The sequence below is a fragment of the Staurois parvus genome, unplaced genomic scaffold, assembly GCF_062004578.1.
Source record: "Staurois parvus isolate SC_StPar_1 unplaced genomic scaffold, SC_StPar_1.0 ptg001460l, whole genome shotgun sequence".
Taxonomy (NCBI): Eukaryota; Metazoa; Chordata; class Amphibia; order Anura; family Ranidae; genus Staurois; species Staurois parvus.
This window is the reverse complement of record NW_028319256.1, coordinates 104854-128663: the sequence shown is the minus strand read 5'-3', so window position 1 is coordinate 128663 and position 23810 is coordinate 104854. Positions and strand designations below refer to the sequence as shown.

The 23810-nt window shown below is 42.9% G+C and overlaps 1 protein-coding gene across 1 annotated transcript in view; it reads right to left on the bottom strand.

The window, feature by feature from the left end:
- Nucleotides 1-9457: 9457 nt before the first annotated feature.
- Nucleotides 9458-23810, bottom strand: part of LOC149435860 (uncharacterized) — a 118808-nt gene continuing 104455 nt past the window's right edge. The window contains exons 9-10 of the mRNA XM_089662358.1: nt 20925-21320; nt 9458-15531 (exon numbers count right to left, since the gene is read on the bottom strand). Of these exons, the coding sequence (XP_089518484.1) occupies nt 15455-15531; nt 20925-21320 (473 nt within the window). The 3' untranslated portion in view covers nt 9458-15454. The remainder of the gene's footprint in view (nt 15532-20924; nt 21321-23810) is intronic.

The following is a 23810-nucleotide window of genomic DNA, read 5'->3' as shown; positions in this document are numbered from 1 at the left end:
TGCTGTACACTGCCATATATATTGCACTATAGGAGCACTCCAACCAACTTTCTCTTTCATAGAGACCAGGGAAATAGGAAAGGTGGTGGTGTCCATCTCTATGTGAGAAGTGATCTCAGAGCGAGTGTGAAAGAGGACCTAGATGACGGAGAGTGTGATGAGGCTGAAGCATTATGGGTGGAACTGCACATGGGGGGCGTACTACAAAGCTAATTGGTGTTTGTTATAGGCCACACAGTGTTAATGAGGAGGTGGAGACTCAGCTCCTCGCACAGATTGAAAAGGCTGCAAGACCAGGACAGTGATAATAATGTGGGATTTTAGCTACCCAGAAATTGACTGGAGTAACGGTACTGCAGGAACAGTTAAAGGGCAAAAATTTATAAACCTACTACAGGACAATTTTATGGTACAGTTCATAGAAGCCCCAACTAGGAATGATGCTCTGCTGGACCTGGTCATCTCAAACCATGTCAAACAACAAGAGAAAAATTCCCAGCTCAACTCGCCAACCAGCCTGCAAACAAATTGAATTAACCTGCCTAACAGTATGCGTTAAAAATAGCGGTTTAGTTAGCACACATTTGCGAACACATGCGTAAGCTACAGAACCTCGTCACGGCACCCCAATGTTCTGTAGTCCTAATTCTACAAATTTTGAGAGCCCCCATAGTAGAGGCACATGTATTTAATGGATAGACCAAGGGCAGGTAGACCTGAGGGAGCCCACCCCTCCTTAAAGGTACAGGTGCGCACTGGACAGCCAGCATTAGGTTTGTTTGCAGGTTGGTTAGCAAGTTGAGCTGGGAATTTTTCTCTTTTGTTGGACATGCGTCGCCCTTCCATGTGCTTCTTAGTGTGAAGGCCAGTTATAGACTGGGGCAGTGGCCATTTTTTGTACTATTGAATTGTTGGTGAGGGCGCGCTGGACACCTTAGCTGCCATTGTGCTACATGCTGGGTGTCCAGTGCGCTCCTGTACCTTTAAGCAGGGGTGGGCTCTCTCAGGTCCACCTGCCCTTGGTCTATCCATTAAATACATGTGCCTCTACTATGTAGGCTCTCAAAATTTGCAGAGTTAGGAACTACAGAATATTAGGGTGCTGTGATGAGGCTCTGTAGCTTACACATGTATTTGCAAATCTGTGCTAACTAAACCCATGTTTTTAACGCATACTGTTAGACAGGTTAATTCTGTTTGTTTGAAGGCTGATTGGCAAGTTGAGCTGGGAATTTTTCTCTTCTGTTTGACATGCTTCGCCCTTCCTTGTCCTCCTTGCTGTGAAGGCCAGTTAAAGACTGGGGCAGTGGCCATTATTTGTAATCTCAAACCATGCAGAGCTTATTACGAATGTCCATATAAAATAAGATCTATGTAGCAGTGACCATAACAGGATTTCATTTATTGTTAGCTGTATACATCAAGCATACATGGGAAAAATAAAAACGCTCAACTTTAAGAGAGCTAATGTTCCAAGGCTGAGAGCTGCTTTCCAAGACTTACACTGGGAGGGAATATTGGCATCAATGAACATAACAGAAATGGGAGTTAAAAAGGCTAAAAATAATAAGAAAAGAGCTTTTATTAAATATAAAAATGAAGGAACGCGATTCATCATTTACACATTACAAAGAATATAACGGAATATATAAAAAAGAAACAAAGGCCACAAAAATTGAAAACGAATGACAGATTGCGAAAGATAGCAGAACCAACCCCAAACAATTATTCAAATATATATTACAGAATCATCTAGAGGGGTGACTGGGGACAAGGAGAAGGACAATGTATGAAATCCCTTCTTCAGCTCTGCGTATACAAAGGAGCATGGGGGGAGCTCTTGTCCATAATGGGGGGTGGTACTGACACAGCCCTGATGATCCACATTGCCTCACAATTGATATAATCCAAAAATATTTAGACAGAATAAAGGTGAATAAATCCCCTGGACCGGATGGCATACACCCACGGGGCCTTACAGAATTCAGCTCTGTCATTTCAAAGCCATTGTTTCTAATTTTTAGGTGTAATGACTGGCATAGTACCACTGGACTGGTGTAAAGCCAATGTGATGCCAATATTTAAAAAATAAATAAATACATTTATAAAAGAAATTACAGTTGGGAAGATCCTGGAGAGTTTAATAACAGACCACATAGATGAGTTATTGCTGGAAAAAAATATTTGAAGCAACAGACAGCATGGATTCAGGAAAGACAGAAGTTGTCTAACAAATCTGATTTCTTTTTAGGAGGAGGTGAGCAAAACCTTGGACAGAGGGGTGGAGGTTTATGTGGTATACTTGGACCGAGGAGTGGAGGTGGACGTGGTATACTTGGACCGAGGAGTGGAGGTGGACGTGGTGTACTTGGACCGAGGAGTGGAGGTGGACGTGGTGTACTTGGACCGAGGAGTGGAGGTGGACGTGGTGTACTTGGACCGAGGAGTGGAGGTGGACGTGGTGTACTTGGACCGAGGAGTGGAGGTGGACGTGGTGTACTTGGACCGAGGAGTGGAGGTGGACGTGGTGTACTTGGACCGAGGAGTGGAGGTGGACGTGGTGTACTTGGACCGAGGAGTGGAGGTGGACGTGGTGTACTTGGACCGAGGAATGGAGGTGGACGTGGTGTACTTGGACCGAGGAATGGAGGTGGACGTGGTGTACTTGGACCGAGGAATGGAGGTGGACGTGGTATACTTGGACCGAGGAATGGAGGTGGACGTGGTATACTTGGACCGAGGAGTGGAGGTGGACGTGGTATACTTGGACCGAGGAGTGGAGGTGGACGTGGTATACTTGGTGAAAGCGATATGTGCTTCTAATAATACACTGGCAGGTTTAGGCCCCAATTGGATCCAAGAGGTCGTGTTCTGGAAAAGAATTAGCATGCACACACAGAGGTTTCCAGAAGACGATCTGATCTTTATTCGTAGATTCTTCTTCTTATATTGTAACAAAGAAAATCATACAATAGAATTTCGCTAGATACTTGTCAAGGCTGTGAACACAATTTTTCTCAGGCCTTGAAATCAGTTACAAGTAACCAACAGTTATTTTCCCATGGGACAGAAGTATTTGACTTTTAACTATATCATAGCAGAAACAGGTGCTGTTAGTACAAAGAAATAATTGGATACTATCCCTGCCTCTACCAAGGCTAAGCTAAGATAAAAAAAAACAAAAGAATATTGTGAGTACAGTTCTATAGCACATAAATGACAGCATATTTTCATTAACTCATTCTGGGTATAATACAAAAGCAATTAATAATACAAGAAACAACATGGAGTGATACATTTCCCTTCACTTGGGACAGGGGGGTGGCGGTGGACATGGTATACTTGGACAGAGGGGTGGTGGTGGACGTGGCATACTTGGACAGAGGGGTGGTGGTGGACATGGTATACTTGGACAGAGGGGTGGCGGTGGACGTGGTATACTTGGACAGAGGGGTGGCGGTGGACGTGGTATACTTGGACAGAGGGGTGGCGGTGGACGTGGTATACTTGGACAGAGGGGTGGCTGTGGACGTGGTATACTTGGACAGAGGGGTGGCTGTGGACGTGGTATACTTGGACAGAGGGGTGGCTGTGGACATGATATACTTGGATAGAGGGGTGGCTGTGGACATGGTATACTTGGACAGAGGGGTGGTGGTGGACATGATATACTTGGACAGAGGGGTGGTGGTGGACATGATATACTTGGACAGAGGGGTGGACGTGGTATACTTGGACAGAGGGGTGGTGGTGGACATGATATACTTGGACAGAGGGATGGCTGTGGACGTGATATATTTGGACAGAGGGGTGGCTGTGGACGTGATATACTTGGACAGAGGGGTGGCTGTGGACGTGATATACTTGGACAGAGGAGCGGTGGTGGGCGTGGTATAGTTGGACAGAGGAGTGGTGGCGGGCGTGGAGTACTTGGGACAGAGGAGTGGCGGTGGACATGGTATACTTGGACAGAGGGGTGGTGGTGGACATGATATACTTGGTCAGAGGGGTGGCAGTGGACCTGGTGTACTTGGACAGAGGGGTGGCTGTGGACATGATATACTTGGACAGAGGGGTGGCGGTGGACATGGTATACTTGGACAGAGAGGTGGCGGTGGACGTGGTATACTTGGACAGAGAGGTGGCGGTGGACGTGGTATACTTGGACAGAGGGGTGGCAGTAGACATGGTATACTTGGACAGAGGGGTGGCGGTAGACATGGTATACTTGGACAGAGGGTTGGCTGTGGACCTGGTATACTTGGACAGAGGGGTGGCGGTGGACGTGGTATACTTGGACAGGGGGGTGGCAGTGGACATGGTATACTTGGACAGAGGGTTGGCTGTGGACATGATATACTTGGACAGAGGGGTGGCGGTGGACGTGGTACACTTGGACAGAGGGGTGGCGGTGGACAAAGTATACTTGGACAGAGGAGTGGTGGTGGGCGTGGTATAGTTGGACAGAGGGGTGGCGGTGGACACGGTATACTTGGACACAGTTCCCCACACATGGCTAACGTGTGCTATGGGCTAGAAAATTCCATATGTAAATGAATAGAAAACTGGCTAAAAGATCGTATTCAGAGAGTAGTGGTTAATGATTCATACTCTGAATGGTCTGGGGGTGTCAGTGGTGTACCCCAAGGTTCAGTGTGATTAGTGGTGTATCCCAAGGTTCAGTGTGATTAGTGGGGTACCCCAAGGTTCAGTGTGATTAGTGGGGGACCCCAAGGTTCAGTGTTGGGACCCTTACTTTTTAATATATTTATAAACAACATCGGGGATTTCAGACTTTGCAGATGACACCAAGCTGTGCCGTGGAATAACGTCCTTACAGGATGTCTCCAACCTACAAGCCGATCTCAATGCTCTGTGTAATTGGGGGACTATGGGGCCAATGAGGTCTAATGTTGATAAATGTAAGGTTATGCACTTGGGGGCTAAGAATATGCATCATACATACTAGGGGGGTACAACTGGGGGGGATCAATGGTGGAGAAGGATCTGGGGGGGTCAATGGTGGAGAAGGATCTGGGGGGGTCAATGGTGGAGAAGGATCTGGGGGTTCTGGTAGATTAAAGGCTTAATAATGGCAGCAATGCCAAGCTGCGGTTTCTAAAGCGAGCAAAATCCTCTCTTGTATTAGGAGAGGTATAGACTCCAGAGAGAGAGATATCACCCCCCCCTGAACAAATCATTAGTAAGACCTCCTCTGGAATATGCAGTTCCGTTTTGGGCTCCAATTCACAAAAAGAACATTGGGGAACTGGAGAAAGTACAGAGAAGGGCAGCTAAACTGATACGAGGCATGGAGGAGATCAGCTATGAGGAAAGATTAGAGGAACTGAATGTATTCTCCACTGAGAAGAGGAGATTAAGGGGGGATATGATCTCCATGTATAATACATAGGGGGGGATATGATCACCATGTATAATACATAAGGGGGGGAATATGATCACCATGTATAATACATAAGGGGGGGATATGATCACCATGTATAATACATAAGGGGGGATATGATCTCCATGTATAATACATAGGGGGGGATATGATCTCCATGTATAATACATAAGGGGGGATATGATCTCCATGTATAATACATAAGGGGGGATATGATCTCCATGTATAATACATAAGGGGGGGTATGATCTCCATGTTTAATACATAAGGGGGGGATATGATCTCCATGTATAATACATAGGGGGGGATATGATCTCCATCTATAATACATAAGGGGGGGATATGATCACCATGTATAATACATAAAGGGGGATATGATCTCCATGTATAATACATAAGGGGGGGGGATATGATCTCCATGTATAATACATAAGGGGGGATATGATCTCCATGTATAATACATAAGGGGGGGATATGATCTCCATGTATAATACATAAGGGGGGATATGATCTCCATGTATAATACATAAGGGGGGGATATGATCTCCATGTAGAATACATAAAGGGGGATATGATCTCCATGTATAATACATAAGGGGGGATATGATCTCCATGTATAATACATAAGGGGGGGATATGATCTCCATGTATAATACATAAGGGGGGATATGATCTCCATGTATAATACATAAGGGGGATATGATCACCATGTATAATACATAAGGGGGGGGGGGATATGATCACCATGTATAATACATAAGGGGGGGATATGATCACCTTGTATAATACATAAGGGGGGATATGATCACCATGTATAATACATAAGGGGGGATATGATCTCCATGTATAATACATAGGGGGGGATATGATCTCCATGTATAATACATAAGGGGGGGATATGATCACCATGTATAATACATAAGGGGGATATGATCTCCATGTATAATACATAAGGGGGGGATATGATCTCCATGTATAATACATAAGGGGGGGATATGATCTCCATGTATAATACATAGGGGGGGGGATATGATCTCCATGTATAATACATAAGGGGGGGATATGATCTCCATGTATAATACATAAGGGGGGGATATGATCTCCATGTATAATACATAAGGGGGATATGATCTCCATGTATAATACATAAGGGGGGATATGACCTCCATGTATAATATATAAGGGGGATATGATCTCCATGTATAATATATAAGGGGGATATGATCTCCATGTATAATACATAAGGGGGGATATGATCTCCATGTATAATACATAAGGGGGGGATATGATCACCATGTATAATACATAAGGGGGATATGATCCCCCTTTGAAGAATGCTATTTACTTAATACCTCTTTTAGCAGATGTTGACCAACTCCTTTCATGTCTGACTGAGAGATCTGCATTTTATCACCTTTGCAAGTTTGCAGATTACCTCCTGTGAAATGTTACAAGTCGGCCCCTGAGTGCTCAGGTTATCTTGCATAAAATGAACATAGCAAAGAGTTCTTGGCTGCTTTTGTTGTGTAAAATACATCTCGCTCAGTCATTTTCTGGCTCGGTCAATAACATGAGAATACACCACATACAATATATATATAATTACAATATCCCTACACTAACCTGCAAAGGTTGACCATTCTCAATGTTTAGCAGAGATAATGTCTCTAAAGAAGAGTGTTGTTGTTGCTGCAAGTAAGGTCTATGATGGATGTTTAGACAATGGTTTTGTAGCAGCTGTTGAGACTGACTCGGGCTTAGCAATAGAGAATGGGTCTGACTGTAATCATTTCTTCTCTCTGGCTCCATTCTTGCAGCCATTGAGAAATACTGTGTGAGATGTGATTGGTCACAGCTTGTCACATGGTACAATGCTTTTGTGAATGGTCCTGTACCATGTGACCTCTGTGATCATTCACAGATTTCACACGTAGTAAGCAATGATGTCAGAAGTGATATATTGTTTACTACTCTGCATGTGATCACTGATTGGCCACCGTCTGGCCGTTTATATACAACGGCTGGACGGGAAGTGGTAAGGAAGCCTCTTTTTGGTTAAATGTGACAGGACACAGGAAGGTTCTCTGAAGGTTTCTAATGATTGCATGAATATTCTAAGTATCCCATCATCTGCCTTGTCTGTACCTCTGTCTTATGAACTGTCACTGAACTGAATAAATGCATCTCTCTGGAAAAGAACTGTTAGTTGCTGCGGGAAAATATACACAAGTCATACATCCTCCATCATTGATAGAAGACAACAGATTTGTCTGATGAACTGTTTCGGTGTGGACCTCATAATTGATAAGACAACAATACACAGATAAAGACCCCCCTCCATGAGGATGTATAAATGTGAAAGATCATCACAAAGTGGATAACAAAGCTTTCCCCAATATTGTAATAGTACAAGAAACTGTGAAGGGATGGACGCTGCTCAATGACACCAGGAGTCCAATGTTAAGGAATGGCCTCAGCTGCCTTTCTGGCCACGACCTCTGGTATGTTTTGCCCCGCCCACTGGGGGGGCTTGGTCACAGAGACTCTGTGACCAAGCTCCCCCAGTGGGTGGGGAGAAACAGGTCAGAGGGCATGGTCAGAATGGAAGCTGAGGCCATTCCCTAACATTGGACTCCTGGGGTCATTGAGTCGCGTCCATCCCTTCACTTGTATTGGCTGACACTGGAATCGCTCAGACTCATGCTCCCCTCTTCTCACTTCCCGGTGGGGTGACCATTTTCCTTCCATCCACAGCTTGGAGCAGCGCCATAAGGTATACTTTTCACGAAACACAGGAAACTGACAGAAGAGGCATGCAACACATTAATAAAGTAGATCGACTTGTTTCAGGTCAGAGCAAGCAGCAGGATCTGCTCAATCTTTTTGGTTTAGATCAGGGGTCTACAAACTTTCTAAACAAGGGGCCAATTTACTGTCCTTCAGAGTTTAGGGGGGCCAAACTGTGGTCATTGGGAGTAGAAAAGGTCCTGATGTCAGTGGGAGGAATAGTGCCCCATCTTTGGTGTCAGAGGGAGGAATAGTGCCCCATCTTTGGTGTCAGTGGGAGGAATAGCACCTGATTGTTGGTGTCAGTGGGAGGAATAGCACCCATCTTTGGTGTCAGTGGGAGGAATAGCACCCGATTGATGGTGTCAGTGGGAGGAATAGCACCCGATTGATGGTGTCAGTGGGAGGAATGGTAACTCATCATTGGTGTAATTGGGAGATATTGTGCCCCATCGTTTGTGTCATTGGAATAAATTGTGCCCCTTCATTGCTGTCTATGGGGAGAATTATGACCCAATTATTGGTACCACTGGGTGAAATAGTGCCTCAAGGGTTGGATAAAAGCAATCAAAGGGTCGGATAAAAGCAATCAAAGGGCCACACACTACACAAGCCCGGTGTTCTTAAATGAAGTGTTTTTGGCCGTGTGTAGCAATCCAAGTGTCAGCTAATGGGTAGTAATGCCAAACCACAAAAAACCAAAATGTTTTTCACAATCCAACTTTATAGTCTATGATGTGTCCAGGACTCCAGCACGGGATTTGTTGTCAATTTAAGGTATGGATAGCGCCACTGGAAACACCCACTTAACCAAATAATATGTATATAAAAGAGCAGCTAAAACCCCACCCACAAAACAAGGTAGAAAAATTACAAAACAGAAAAAAGGCAGCGCTCTAAACAAACAATGAATAATAATAAAAATCAATCAAACTGTGAATGAAATATATATCAAGTGCAAAAAAAGAATAAACAGTAAATAGAACAAAGTCCAATAAATATGATCTTATGTGCAGAAAAAATGATAAAAAATTGATTTCATCAAATAGAGCGTCCAACTTAATCATGAAAAAATATATATATTCTGCAAATTCAATACTCACCAGCGCAACCTGCTGGTCAGATTATAAACCAGCACACACGCTTTCGCTTAAGGGAGAAACGATCTGCAGATTGATGACCGGCAATTGGGAAGCGATTCAATGAACATAAATTTCTTCTTGAAATAAAAAAACTCATAAAGGAAGAGAGAGGAAACTAATAGTGTAAAATCATACGGCAATTTTATTCATAAAAACATTCCATCTAATGCACTCACATTCCGTTGTGTCAAAGCCGACACTGGCATGAAAAGGTGTCCGCAGACGCCGGCAGCTCATTGGACATGGCAACTTCACTCCAAAGCTCCACCCTACGCGTTTCGTCACTCGACATCCTCACGGAGTGCAAGGACGTGAGTCACCAATCGTAGGCAATATATAACCCACACAATGTAGCATATGGAGACAAATTAGCCCTAAATCTTGCTATTACAATCTCTGCAAAAAAAAATCTTAAACTGTAACCACTAAACCAATCAAACTAACCTAAAAATAGGTAAAAAAAACCTCAATAAATTAATACAATGCCTGATCGGGTATTTTAAAGGGCCAGTCCATATTAAAGAGGAACTCTGCTTTACACCATGCTCAATGTAAAAAAAAAAATGAAACAACAGCTCGCATTAAAGAAGGACTCCAATCTCAACATGCCACTAATTATATAAAATCCTTCATGATCAAACTCCAAAAATTAAAATACAACAGTATTATTATTATTATACAGGATTTATATTGCGCCAACAGTTTGCTCAGCGCTTTACAATATAAGGGAGAAAGTACAATTACAATACATTTCAGTACAGAAGGAATAGGAGGGCCCGGCTCATGGAGCTTACAATCTAAAGGAAGGGGGAGGGGATACAAAAGGTGATAGCTGCGGGGGATGATCTGGTGGAGGTGATTCAAGTACAGTTCTTAGGCAGAGGTGGGGTAGGCTTCCCTGCAGAAGTGCGTTTTCAAAGATCGCCTAAAGGCATACAAGGTGGGGGCTGACCGGACATATTGTGGTAGGGAGCTCCAGAGGATGGGAGAGGCTCTGGAGAAGTCCTGGAGGAGAGCATGGGAGGAGGTGATGAGGGAGCTAGAGAAGAAGACATCTTCGGAGGAGCGGAGTGGGCGATATCTGTGGATGAGGTTGGTGATGTAGCTAGGGGCAGTGTTGTGGATGGCTTTGTATGTTGTGGTTAATATTTTGAATTTTATACGTTGGGTTAGTTGAAGCCAGTGGAGGGATTGGCAGAGAGGGATGGAGGACACTGAATGGAGGTCAGTGAAAGGATTGGCAGAGAGGGGTGGAGGACACTGAATTGAGGTCAGTGGATGGATTGGCAGAGAGGGGTGGAGGACACTGAGGGGAGGTCAGTGGAGGGATTGGCAGAGAGGGATGGAGGACACTGAGTGGAGGTCAGTGGAGCGATTGGCAGAGAGGGATGGAGGACACTGAATGGAGGCCAGTGAAGGGATTGGCAGAGAGGGGTGGAGGACACTGAATGGAGGTCAGTGGAGGGATTGGCAGAGAGGGGTGGAGGACACTGAGGGGAGGTCAGTGGAGGGATTGGCAGAGAGGGGTGGAGGACACTGAGGAGAGGTCAGTGGAGGGATTGGCAGAGAGGGGTGGAGGACACTGAGGGGAGGTCAGTGGAGGGATTGGCAGAGAGGGGTGGAGGACACTGAGTGGAGGCCAGTGGAGGGATTGGCAGAGGGGGGTGGAGGACACTGAGGGGAGGTCAGCTGAGGGATTGGCAGAGGGGGGTGGAGGACACTGAGGGGAGGTCAGTGGAGGGATTGGCAGAGAGGGGCAGCAGTCACTGATCGGTTGGTAAGGTGGAGGAGTCTAGCAGCAGCATTCATAATAGACTGAAGGGGGATAGCCTGTGTAACGGTAGACCAGTGAGGAGGGAGTTGCAGTAGTCAAGGCAGGATATAACCAAGACGTGGATAAGTTGTTTTGTGGTCTCATTTTTGTCAGAAAGGGACGGATTTTGGAGATGTTCCGGAGGTTGAGGCGGCAGGATTTAGCCAGTGATTGGATGTGGGGCCCAAAGTAGAGGTCAGAGTCTAGGATTATGCCAAGCACCCTGGCATGAGGGGAAGGTCCAATGGTTGTGCTGTTGATCTTAATGGTAAAGTCATGAGTGGGGGATCGGGGGGAGGAAATATTACAGCTCGGTTTTTAAAAGATTGAATTTGAGGTAGTAATGTGACATCCATGCTTATATGTCGCTTAGGAGATTTGTGATACGTGAGGAGATTGAGGGGGTGAGCTGGGAGTGGAGATATAGATCTGGGTGTCATCAGCATAGAGGTGGTATTGGAAGCCATGGGAGGTTATCAGTTGGCCCAGGGAGGAGGTATAGAGAGAGAAAAGGAGAGTAGCAGTATGTAAAAAATATTAACCACTTCCATACCGGGTACTTTCCCCCCTTCCTGCCAAGGCCATTTTTCAGGTTTCAGCGCTCTCACACTTTGAATGACAATTGCGCGGTCATACAACATTGTACCCAAACTAAAATTTTATAATTTTCTTCACACAACTAGAGCTTTCTTTTGGTGGTATTTAATCACCGCCGGGGTTTTTATTTTTTGCTAAATTAACAAAAAAAGAACCAAAATTTTGAAAAAAAACACATTTTTCTTTGTTTCTGTTATAAACGTTTACAAATAAATAATTGTTCTTCATAAATTTAGGCCGAGATGTATTCTGCTACATGTCTTTGGTGAAAATAACCCAAATTAGGATGTATTATTTAGTCTGTAGGAAAGTTATAGAGTTCACAAACTATGGTATAGATCTGAATATTGATCGATCCTGAAGTACTGACGGCCAATCTAATTTCTTGAGGTCCAAGAATGTCAGAACAGTACAGATATCCCCCAAATGTCAGGACAGTACAGATATCCCACAAATGTCAGGACAGTACAGATATCCCCCCAAATGTCAGGACGGTACAGATATCCCCCAAATGTCAGAACAGTACAGATATCCCCCAAATGTCAGGACGGTACAGATATCCCCCAAATTTCAGGACGGTACAGATATCCCCCAAATTTCAGGACAGTACAGATATCCCCCAAATGTCAGGGCAGGACAGATATCCCCAACTGACCCCTTTTTGCAGAGTAGACGGTCCGACGTACGTTATAAGAGTCATGGCGAGTTTTTTGAAATTGAAAAATTTAAAAAATTAGTTTCACTATTTTTTTTTTTACATACTGTCACCAGTGCAGTACAGCATCATCATATAACTGGCATGGCGGTGATCAGGGACACTGACTGGTGACAGTATGAAAAAAAAAAAATATTTTTTTTTTAAATTTTTTATTACTTTTTTTTCAGATTTTTTTTCATATTTCACTATGTCCAAAGTAGTACAATGTTACCATAGTAACATTGTACTACTTTGGGGAAGTGATCAGTATTTTTTTTTATTTTTTTTTTACACAATTTGCTTATAGCAAAGAATTACTTTGCTATAAGCAAGCATTTACCTGAATGACATCGATTCATTCAGGGTTTTTTTTTTTTGTGCTTAGCTGTGATTTGGTCACAGCTAATCACATGACATGTGCATGTGATTAGCTGTGACCATTCACAGCTAGGCACTAGTATACAATGGATGGCATGAATGAAGCCATCCATTGTATACAACTGTCATGTGACCTGCTGTGATTGGTCACATGGTACCGGCAACGGGGGCCGGTACTCAGATCTGTCATCGGCCGTGTCCGAGGTACACGGCCGGTGACAGATCGCGCCGCTGCGCGGCTCTGCAGAAGCGCAATCTGCGCATGTGCGGGAGGACGTCATATGGCGTCCGCCCGGAACGCTGATGACATTTGCCGGCCGCCATTCGGCCATAGGGAGGGTGGCAAATGGTTAATAATAACATACAAACAAACCCAACAATGAAACAGGTCTGATTGACATATAAATACACATACTAAATAATGAATTGCAATGGTGGGAACAAAATGGATAACTCAGTGCAATAAAAAGCAACTCCGCATCATACAAAGGTTTGACGGAGGCAACCAACACAATCCACTGCAAACTGAACATTGATACATTAACCCCTCACCTACCGGGCACTTCTACCCCCTTCCAGTCCAGGCCAATTATCAGCTTTCAGCGCTGTCGCACTTTGAATGACAATTGCGCAGTCATGCAACACTGTACCCATATGAAATTTTATCATTTTTTTAGACAGAGAGCTTTCTTTTGATGGTATTTAACCACCTCTGGGTTTTTTTTATTTTTTGCTAAACAATCCAAAAACCACTGAAAATTTTGAAAAAAAAAAAGTTTTTTCTTAGTTTTTGTTATAAAATTTTGTAAATAAGTGATTTTTCTCCTTCACTGATGTGCACTAATGAGGCTGCAGTGATGGGCACTGATAGGTTGCACTGATAAGTGGCACTGATGAGGAGGCACTGGTAGGTGGCACTGATAGGCATTGACAGGCATCACTGATAGGTGGCACTAATTGGCAGCACTGATAGGCATTGATACGTAACACTGAAAGGCAGCTCAGATGGGCACTGATGTGGCATTGATGTGCACTGGTAGGCACTGATATGTGGCATTGATGATCACTGACAGGTGGCACTGCTGGGGCTACACAGATCAGCAGTGCCCTGATGATCAGTGTACATGTCCCCTCCAAGGAATGCCGATTACCGGCTCTCCTCTCCTCTGTCAGCATGACAGCTCGTGAGGAGAGAAACGCAGATAACCGATATTTCCCTATTTACACGTGATCAGCTGTGATTGGACACAGCTGATCACAGGACCGAGCCAACATCTTCGGCTCCTTCCATTGATCGGTGATCCGCTGTGTCCGAGGGAAACAGCGCACCACCGATCACCGCGCTGCGCACTACCGGAGCCACGCATGTGCAGTTAGAATGGGAGGACGTCATATGACATCCTCCCAGAACGAGAGAACCGTCTTGCGCCCGTCATTACCTTATATGGCGAGTGGGAGGTGGTTAAAGAATAACTCCTCCAAACAGTCATAAGATTTTTCTAGAAATCTATGAGAAAGCAGTTGAAATCGATATCAATATTTAACTGTGCGGATCGCAAAATGTCTAATTCATATATCCAGTGGGTTTCTCTCTTTGACACCTCATTGAACATATCAGTACCCCTCCAATGATAATTAATTTTCTCAATTCCATAAAAGGTCAATAAACTGGGATCACTATTATGTTTCAGTTTTGAAGTGCCTCGAAACGCTGTGTTTTTTAATATTATTAATATGTTCTCCTACTCACCGTTCTTCCCACATATTGGAAGTGACACGGACACTCCAACACATAAACCACACGTGAAGAGTCACAAGAAATCAGAGATTTAATACTGTATTCTTTCTTAGTTGATGCTGATCTAAAATTTCTCCTCTTTCTATTATACTTTTGGGCAGTTTTACATACTTTACACCTATTACAATAATAAAAACCTCCCAATTCGGGAAATAAACTAACGGTTTTTGGTGGCTCTATAACGTTATGTCTAATTTTAGTTCTTAAAGGTTTATTCTTCCTGTATACAAATCTGGGTTTGTTGAGATGGTATTTTTTAACACTTCATCTTTTAACAAAATGAACCGATATTTATTGAAAATTTTTTCTATATCCTTATATTGAGCATTATAATCAGTTACAAATGTTACCTCATCAAATAATTTATTCTTTTTGGTAGTACTCCCCAAAAGAGCTTCTCTATTCTTGCCCTGAATGTATACTCTTTGTTTCTCTAATAAAGATTTGCTATAACCCTTCTCCATAAACCTATTGATTAATAAATCTGTCTGATCTATAAAATATTTATTTCCGCTACAATTTCTTCTAATCCTAGTGAAGTGACTTCTAGGGGTGCTATATAACCATCTCGGATGATGACAGCTGGAGACAGGTATATAGCTACAAATGCCAGCGAGTTATGAGGACCAACAATGGGGCAGAAGGACAGAGCGCACTACACAGGCCCAGTGTTCTTAAATGAAGTGTTTTTGGCCGTGTGTAGCAATCCGAGTGTCAGCTAATGGGTAGTAACGCCAAACCACAAAAAAATAATAAAATGATTTTCACAATCCAACTTTAGAGTCTATGATGTGTCCAGGACTCCAGCACGGGATTTGTTGTACATCGAAGATCCCGATCAGGTTTGTTCCATAAATATTACAGATTCAGTTATAACACGCTTGTTCCATCTTCTCCATAAACTGGGTTTATCTCCTGAAAATGAACACACGTGTTATTTGTTAAAGTCTCTTGTAACAGAACAGGGTACAAATAGATCTGGTAATCTGGATGGAGGCGTTTGTGTTTTTTAATACTGCGCCATTTCTTTTCTGTATTGGGCTAAAGGTGCCTGCTATCCTCTGCTTGTCAATAGTACAATATTGTTCACCTAACGAGGGGCGTTCAAGTCAAACCGGGACTTTTGAGTTTATATAATAAAAGAACAAATTTCATGGAGTGGAAACTGCATTTATTTTTTTTAAATACTCCCCTGCTACATTTATCCATTTATCCCAGCGTGTAACTAATGCCTTGTGATTTGTGAAAATCAAATTTCAGAGGATCCTTTCCCTTTCCTTTCCCCTGAAACATGATGGATCTACAGCTACATCCTATTATTTTATATTCAAGTGTGCAGAACCACCTGGCCACCTCTGATTGGTTGCTGCTATGAGCCTAGGGGGAATGGAAAACTTTTCTGGATTTCTCCTTCCAGTGCAACAAACTGCTCTACTGACCATCTTGGTTTGCGAAAATCATTTTGTTCCTCACATTTAGGTACTGAAAATGATCGCTTTCACTGTGTGACTATAATAAACATACATTATTCCTCATGATAATTTGTGATGTCATCAATGTCTCTTATATTTGTTTGTTGAAAGCAATCCGTCTGATACAGCTTCAGCATAGAAAGATTTGTCAGCCTGACCCATCCTAGGACAGCCGGCTTCATTCCTCATCATTATGTTCACCGTTCCCACAGATGATCCAGGACCAGGCGTTCCACGTGCTGAATGTACACGGGAATAACTGCTGTGGGCTGGGAACCACCAATCCCGGGATCATCACTGATGGACAGATGGTCATTTCTTAAGCATTTACACAATTTAAATGTCTTACTAAGACTGAGGGTCTCATGATCGTACTGTGCTTGACGTCTCCGCAGATTTTATGCCTTCGTTCACAAGAATCACCCACAACACTGTTGTCTGCCATCTTGTTTAACGGTCTCTGGCCTTTTTTTTCTGGGATTATAATAACTGTTTTATGATTTTAAAGTGTTACTGAACCCCAGACCCCGCATTCACTATATCCGCTCTCCACGAACTTTGAATTCACTATATCCCGTCTCCCCGGACCCCGCATTCACTATATCCGCTCTCCCCGGATCCAGCAATCACTATATCCGCTCTCCCTGGACCCCGGATTCACTATACCCGGTCTCCCCAGACCCCGCATTCACTATACCCGGTCTCCCCAGACCCCACATTCACTATATCCGCTCTCCCCTGACCCCGCATTCACTATATCTGTTCTCCCCGAACCCCGCATTCACTATATCCGCTCTCCCCGGACCCCGCATTCACTATATTTGCTCTCCCACAGTACACAGAACATGGAAATGCAATTATTTTAGTAAATATAGACTGCTAAATACCTTTTCTCATCAGCAGTTAGAGCAGTCGAGCAACTTCTATCAGTGTCCGGCAGAGCACTGGTTAAAGCTTGTAGGAGGAGTTTTCATTTTGCTCTAAGAGGATGCAGAACCCCTGACCTCTTTGTGAACAGTGCTGATTGGCCCTGTGCTGATCACAAGCACTCTCCCAAGAGAAAAAAAACCTCTCTAACAATACATACCAATCTGAGCATGTGCAGAGTGACTCCACATGATATGTCTTATCAGGAGATAAGAGGGGGACACTGGAAGAAGGAGAAGATCAGAGAAGACAGGATCAAACAGCTGTTTTACAGAATGCAGAGATTAACCCCTTAGGTTCCACAGTGAGTATAACAAGCATGCTTTACTGCATCTACAGACTGATTGGACTGTTGTGGGTTCAGGAACACTTTAATCCCATCATGTGGGTTTGGCCCAGTATTGCCTATTTATATTTGTGTATAGTAACTTTTTTTTTTTTTAGAGGCTTTAGAGCTGCTGTTTTGAGCCTGCCGTGATCATTTACTAAATACTGCTGATAGTTTAGTGAATGGAGCCTTTTGTGATATGGAGCCAACAGAATGCCTCACCAGATCGAATTTATCAGAGTGGATTTCTCATTCTGCTCAACCTTAACAAAGCAGCTGCTTTTAACCCCTTCATGATCGGGTCAGAACAAAATTCAACACTCAGACCCAATTTTGCAACTTTGACACGTTAGTATAACTGTACATATCATCACAGCTACATAAACTGGATATACATGAATCGAAACTCAGGAGGTCCAGTACGGCCCGGACGAAGATCAATCCATGTGTGGGGACAGTGGTTGTACAGAAGTCAACCAACTTCTCTATAACCACCCTGTCATGTGTTTCTTGATCGATCAGTGTTGCCGGGTACAGCCAGCAGCACTGATCATGATATTCTGATGATGGGGAAGTCTCCCTGCTGTCTGCTGTCAGAATACAAAGGCCCAGCAGGAATGATTCGCCCGTCCACATCAAATTGTGGGTGGGGGAATTGTTTTGTTTGTTTTTTTTAACCACTTCAATACCCCAACACTTTTACCCCCTTCCCCCCCCCAGGTCAATTTTCAGCTTTCAGCACTCTCACGCTTTGAATGACAATCGCGCGGTCATGCAACACTATACCCATAAGAAATGTTTTTTTTAATGCGTTTTTCTTCGTTTATATTAAACATTTTGCAAATAGACAATTTTTCTTCATATATTTAGGCCGAAATATATTCTGCTACATTTTCTGGTGAACATAACCCAAGTCAGTGTTTATTTTTTAGTCTGCAGGAAAGTTATAGGATCTACAAACTATGAGATATATATCTGAAAATCGATCATTCCTGATGTCCTGACAAACAATCTCATTTCTTGAAGCCCAAAAATGCCAGGACAGTATAAATCCCCCCCAAATATCGGGACGGTACAAATCCCCCCCATTATGACAGCTTGTAACACAAGTTGGTGAATAGCAAATAATAAAAGAACAGAAGAAAAACAAAGGGGCGCACAAGCCTTGCGCATTACCTCAATATAAACTTTAATCCTAAAAAATAGTAGATGTATACTCTCAAATGACAAATGTATACAGGCATATCATGACCAACAATGGTCCATGGTGCACGAGTCCCACATGTGAAAAGGACACTTGGAAATGGCTGACGTGTTTCGAGGAGCGATCTCCTCTTCATCAGAGCCAAGTTGGTGAATGTCAGCAGTGGTCCTCTTTTCTTCATCCCCCAGGAAGCATTTGGTGCAATACACAACTGTTACCTGATGCCAGAACCTTCTATCAGATCAGGACAGATGCAGCCCTCTCATGCCTATTAGCAGAATCCACACTTCAAGTGGAACTAGAGGCAATTTTCTTTTCTGCATTTTGGATACAGCAAGGGAGGGGTATAACCCCTGTCAATTTATTGTCTGCCATCTGTGTCCCATTGGGGAGAATTCCCTTCAATTTCAGTCCCACAGCCAAAACAGGAAGTGAGAGAAAATCCCTGCAAATTAAGGGAATCCCTAGGGGACCCCCAGGTCACCATAACTAGCGCTCCCATTGGAATATTTCCCTTCTATTATTTTTCTGGAGACAACCCAAAATGTGGGATCTTCTTTTATTACTTTCAATGATAATGGTAAACAGGACACATAGAGGGTGAACAGGGACACAGACAGCAATAATACCTGACCCGTGCTCTAATCCTTCTTCACTCTGTCCAAAACAAAAAAAAAAAAAAAAGAAGAGTCTTGCCTTTAGTTATACTTTCAGTCTGGAAACCCTAATAAAATGTCTGACTTTCCCACTTGAGTGACTGTAGTTTTAACAGATCCCTGGCAGCTCTCCTTCCTATCGTAAATGAGCAATTCCTGATAGACTGGTCAGCACCCAAGACTCTAAAACTTCAGTATATTTCATAACTCATGAAATAATACCAGCACAGCCAGGACAAGGACATATTTACCCCCATCAGTTAATTTGTGGTGTTTTAAGCCCAAACATTCCTATATTAGAGGATATCAGGAAGCACTGGAACATCTTATCCCTCCTGGGTAAAGTAGACATCCGAGGCATACCATATTTATATCCATTTCAAAGCTAATTTCATGCGGGACAATAATATGCAGGAAAACAGACTGTAACTGGTAGGTATTCAGAGATATTGATACTTATAGAAAGCTGTACCTGGGATACAGTCATAAACACAGTCACATCACAGGGCCACTCCTCAGCCGCCTAATTGGTCAGATGGTGTCTGTCAACACCCCCTTGACACCAAAGAAAAGTGGACTGTAAACAGCGACTCCAGGGAATGCTGGGTAATCTTCCTGTAATGTCAGATCCAAATCACATCAATATAGATGAGGATCCGACTTGGAGGAGACTTCCATTAAAGTCTATGGGCACAAGTCGGATAGAAGTCGCCTTGAAGTAGTCCAGGAACCTTTTCTAAAGTCGGAGCAACTTCAGTTGTGCTAATTAAGACGACTCTCATTGACTAACATGGGATTTCACATGTCATGCGACTTGGGGTCTCACAAGTCGGATCCCAAGTCGTGGCAGTGTGAACCCAGCCTAAAGGTTTTACATGAAGAAATAAAAGCTGATCAGTGTAAGCACCTCTATCAGTGGCAAATGGTTTGTCTTTTAATCACTATATCTGCAGGACAGCTTGTTCTGTTGACAAAAAAAAAGCAGACTTATTGGCTGGATCATCAGGTGAAAATAGAAAGAAAGCCTAAAAAAAGAAAGCAAATGCAGCCATGACATCTAATTGGTAAGCTGCAATATAATAAATGTTTGCTTTTGGGTTTAATACCGCTTAAGGCGCGGTTCACACCTAGGCGATTTGCGTTTGATCCGTTTCTGCAGTGCTTTTTGCAGTGCATTTTGCGTTTTTGACAAGTTTTTGATGCGTTTTTTTTTTTCTTTTTTCAACTTGTTGCTGGGCAGAATAAAATGCAAAACACATCAAAAATGCACTACATGCTTTTCTGCAGCATATCCATTCACGTCTGTAGAACCAAAAACGCAACATTTTGCTTTTAAAAAAGTCCCTGAGCCTTTCCAAAAAATGCAACAGGTGAAAACGCGGAGATGTGAACCTGTCTCATAAGAAATCATGTTAAATGGACTGCTGCGCATTTCTGCAAAACGCTGCAGAAAAATCATAGGTGTGCACCTAGACTTAAGCGGCTTGAACAAGCAGAACCTTTGTTGGTTTGATGGTCCTGACATGCTGTACAAAGCCCTCCCACCTAAACACTGCATTTGTTTGCTGTGTTGCTGAATAAAATCGCAGGACAAGCACACTTGGACTATATCTGGGGGTTTCCTGTCTCCTGTGTGGATATACACAGTATAGATTTCACATTCATACACTACATCTAGAAATGTCTCACATTTTATTCAGGTGCAGGTAATCAGATCTCACCTTTGATCACATTCAGAATGTGATATTTATAGAGGGGCCATTCTAGGGCAGCGTGAGTGACTTCCACAGACAGGACGGCTCCGTCATCTGTATCTGCGTCTGGAGTTAGAGAAATTCTGCAATCACATTTGTGGCTTCCATCTTCTGTTTCTGTCATCTCCACTTCCATTTCCACCGGTAACGTTGTATCATACGTTGTATTATTGCTCCCACCCGATGGACGGACCACAGATACCCATGAGTGGATGGGATGTTTTTTCATGTCATTACGTCTTTTCAGGTATAAATTTATGTGAATTTTCTTTGGTCTGAATCCGGTTATCTGAAAGGATAGAGTTGTCCTCTCCATATGAGGAAGCCACGTCTCCCCGATGATGTCTGATATAATAGTGTTATCTGTAAAACAAGGAGAAGGAGTAACCATAACGTCTGGCTGCCTCTGCACAGGTCATTGTACCAAAATAAAAACAGATGAAATGAATGGAAAGAAGTCGGGCCAGTCAGGTTTTAGTGCCGTCTGTGTGACCATTAAGGAGATCCACCTTAGTGAAGCTCACTCTCTTAGGAACCATTAATTTAATTTAACAAATTTTTCTGAAACTAAAATGTTTAACTAAATATAAATAGTGTATAAACCCACAAGCAGTTAAACAAAACTGGAATAGCTAGAGACAGGTTGTATAGCGGGCGCTCACTGTGGTAAAGATGTACTAAAAAGCTGCTAGAACACCAAAAAGGTAACCAACATAACCTTCCAAGATAAAATATAGACAAAAAGGTGCAGCACTAATAATAAAAGGTGAAAATATCAGCATATATTCAGTACTAAGAGTAATATAAGAAAACAAAATCATAAGATCGTCATAAATAAAAGTTTGATGCTCAATCTAGTGTCCACGAACATGCAAAGGGATGCGATGTGTCAATACTACCGGGTCTCCTTTACAAATCAGGGTGAGTAATCCAAATGTGAGCAGGAAATATATTAAATGCGCACTCACCAGAAGTGCGTTAAAAATACGCATGAAAGAAGTTTCCTCTCTTCAGGTACATCTAGGTTCTCCACACTCTCTGGTAAAGCCGCGTTCCCGAATTCTCATTGGTCATCCATCCTGGTCAGGTTCCGTGGTACATTAGGCACTTAAACATCTCTGGAGTCCCTCCTTAACCTTGATACGCAATCTTAGGGTAAGATGTCCAGGTGCTGTAGCTCTGACGCGTTTCGTGCTATGCACGTTCTCAAAGGGTCAGGGCTTACACCCTGATTTGTAAAGGAGACCCGGTAGTATTGACACATCGCATCCCTTTGTATGTTCGTGGACACTAGATTGAGCATCGAACTTTTATTTATGACGATCTTATGATTTTATGTTTTCTTATATTACTCTTAGTACTGAATATATGCTGATATTTTCACCTTTTATTATTAGCGCTGCACCTTTTTGTCTATATAAAAACTGGAATAGCAACTCAATTTAGAAAAAAGGGGTAAAAACAAAAAGCCGCACACACCAAAACCATAATAACAGTGTCACGCTTTTCTCATACCACAATGAAATGTGACTTCAAATAATATTCCCAATATCACTGAACTGGTGAAAAATACTACAAATAATATGCCAAAATCTGGGGAAATAGTTCAGTAATTCCTTATTCATAATCCTTCCAAATAAAAATCTTTTCCATCAATATTCCTTATCTTCTTTCTTCATATACAATGCACCTCCACCATCAGTGACATCAGCTGTGCCCTCACCTGAAATTTTTGACCTCACAACTAAGTTTGGTCAAAAATAACTTGCATCCTCTAGGCGGACAGATAGAGAGGACAATATTCGCATATATTGTATACAGCTGACAACATCTTATAATGGGAAGCTCCCTTCGTATTATCCTCCACAATCTCTCTCCAAGGTGGATCAGCCGACCACGGGTGCCATGACGTCACCAAGCCCCTTCCCCAGAGAATATTATTTGAAGTCACATTTTATTGTGGTATGAGAAAAGAGCAACACTGTTATTATGTGGTTGTTAAAATGTTTAACTAGTTCCAAACTTTGAGCGTGCTACACATGCCCAAAAAAGGTTATACTTGTACACAGGGCATGTGTAGCATGCCCAGTCCTCCCTGTCCCAGTACAGGGCATGTCAGCTCTGATTAATCACAGCTGCATTGCTGTAACACATAAAAGGTCCTGGAAGCTAGAACTGTCAAAAAAAAAAAAAGGCAGCCTGACAATGCTTATGAACAACATTTAAGATCTGTCAGATGGTGAGGGATTTTGTTGGGTGCAGAGCTCTTTTTTTTTTTTCTTTAGGTCAGCGGCTAGCATTCATTATGATTGATGTTTGATCTACTTACGGGGACAATTATTTTTGTTTTTAGTAAAGGACTTATCAAAAACTCACTTTTTACCATTTTTGGTGAATGGGTAGGGGTATCACGTATCCCATACTCATTCACATGGGGAGGCGGGATCTGAGGGCCCTCCTGTTAAAGGGGAATTCCAGATTTTGATAAGCCCCCTGCCCGGGGTTCGGGGAAGCAGTCGCTCTTCCACCCTTTTCCTGACCTGCTGGGCTGCATGCTCAGATAAAGGTCTAGTATGGATTTTGGGGAGGGCGGAACCTACGCCATTTTTTAAAACAAATTTGGAGTGAGGTTCCCCTTAAAATCCATACCAGATGCGAAGGGTATAGTATGAATGAGGAGGACCCCACAGTGATTTTTTGGGATTTTTTTTTAATCGGAATTTGTTTTGTTTATATTCTGCTGTCAGCAGGGAATCCTAAACAACCAGCTATTCTGAATATACAAAAAGGAATGCCGAAGACAAAATTAATTTCAAAAACGATTTGGTCTAATATTGAGTCAATACACCAATC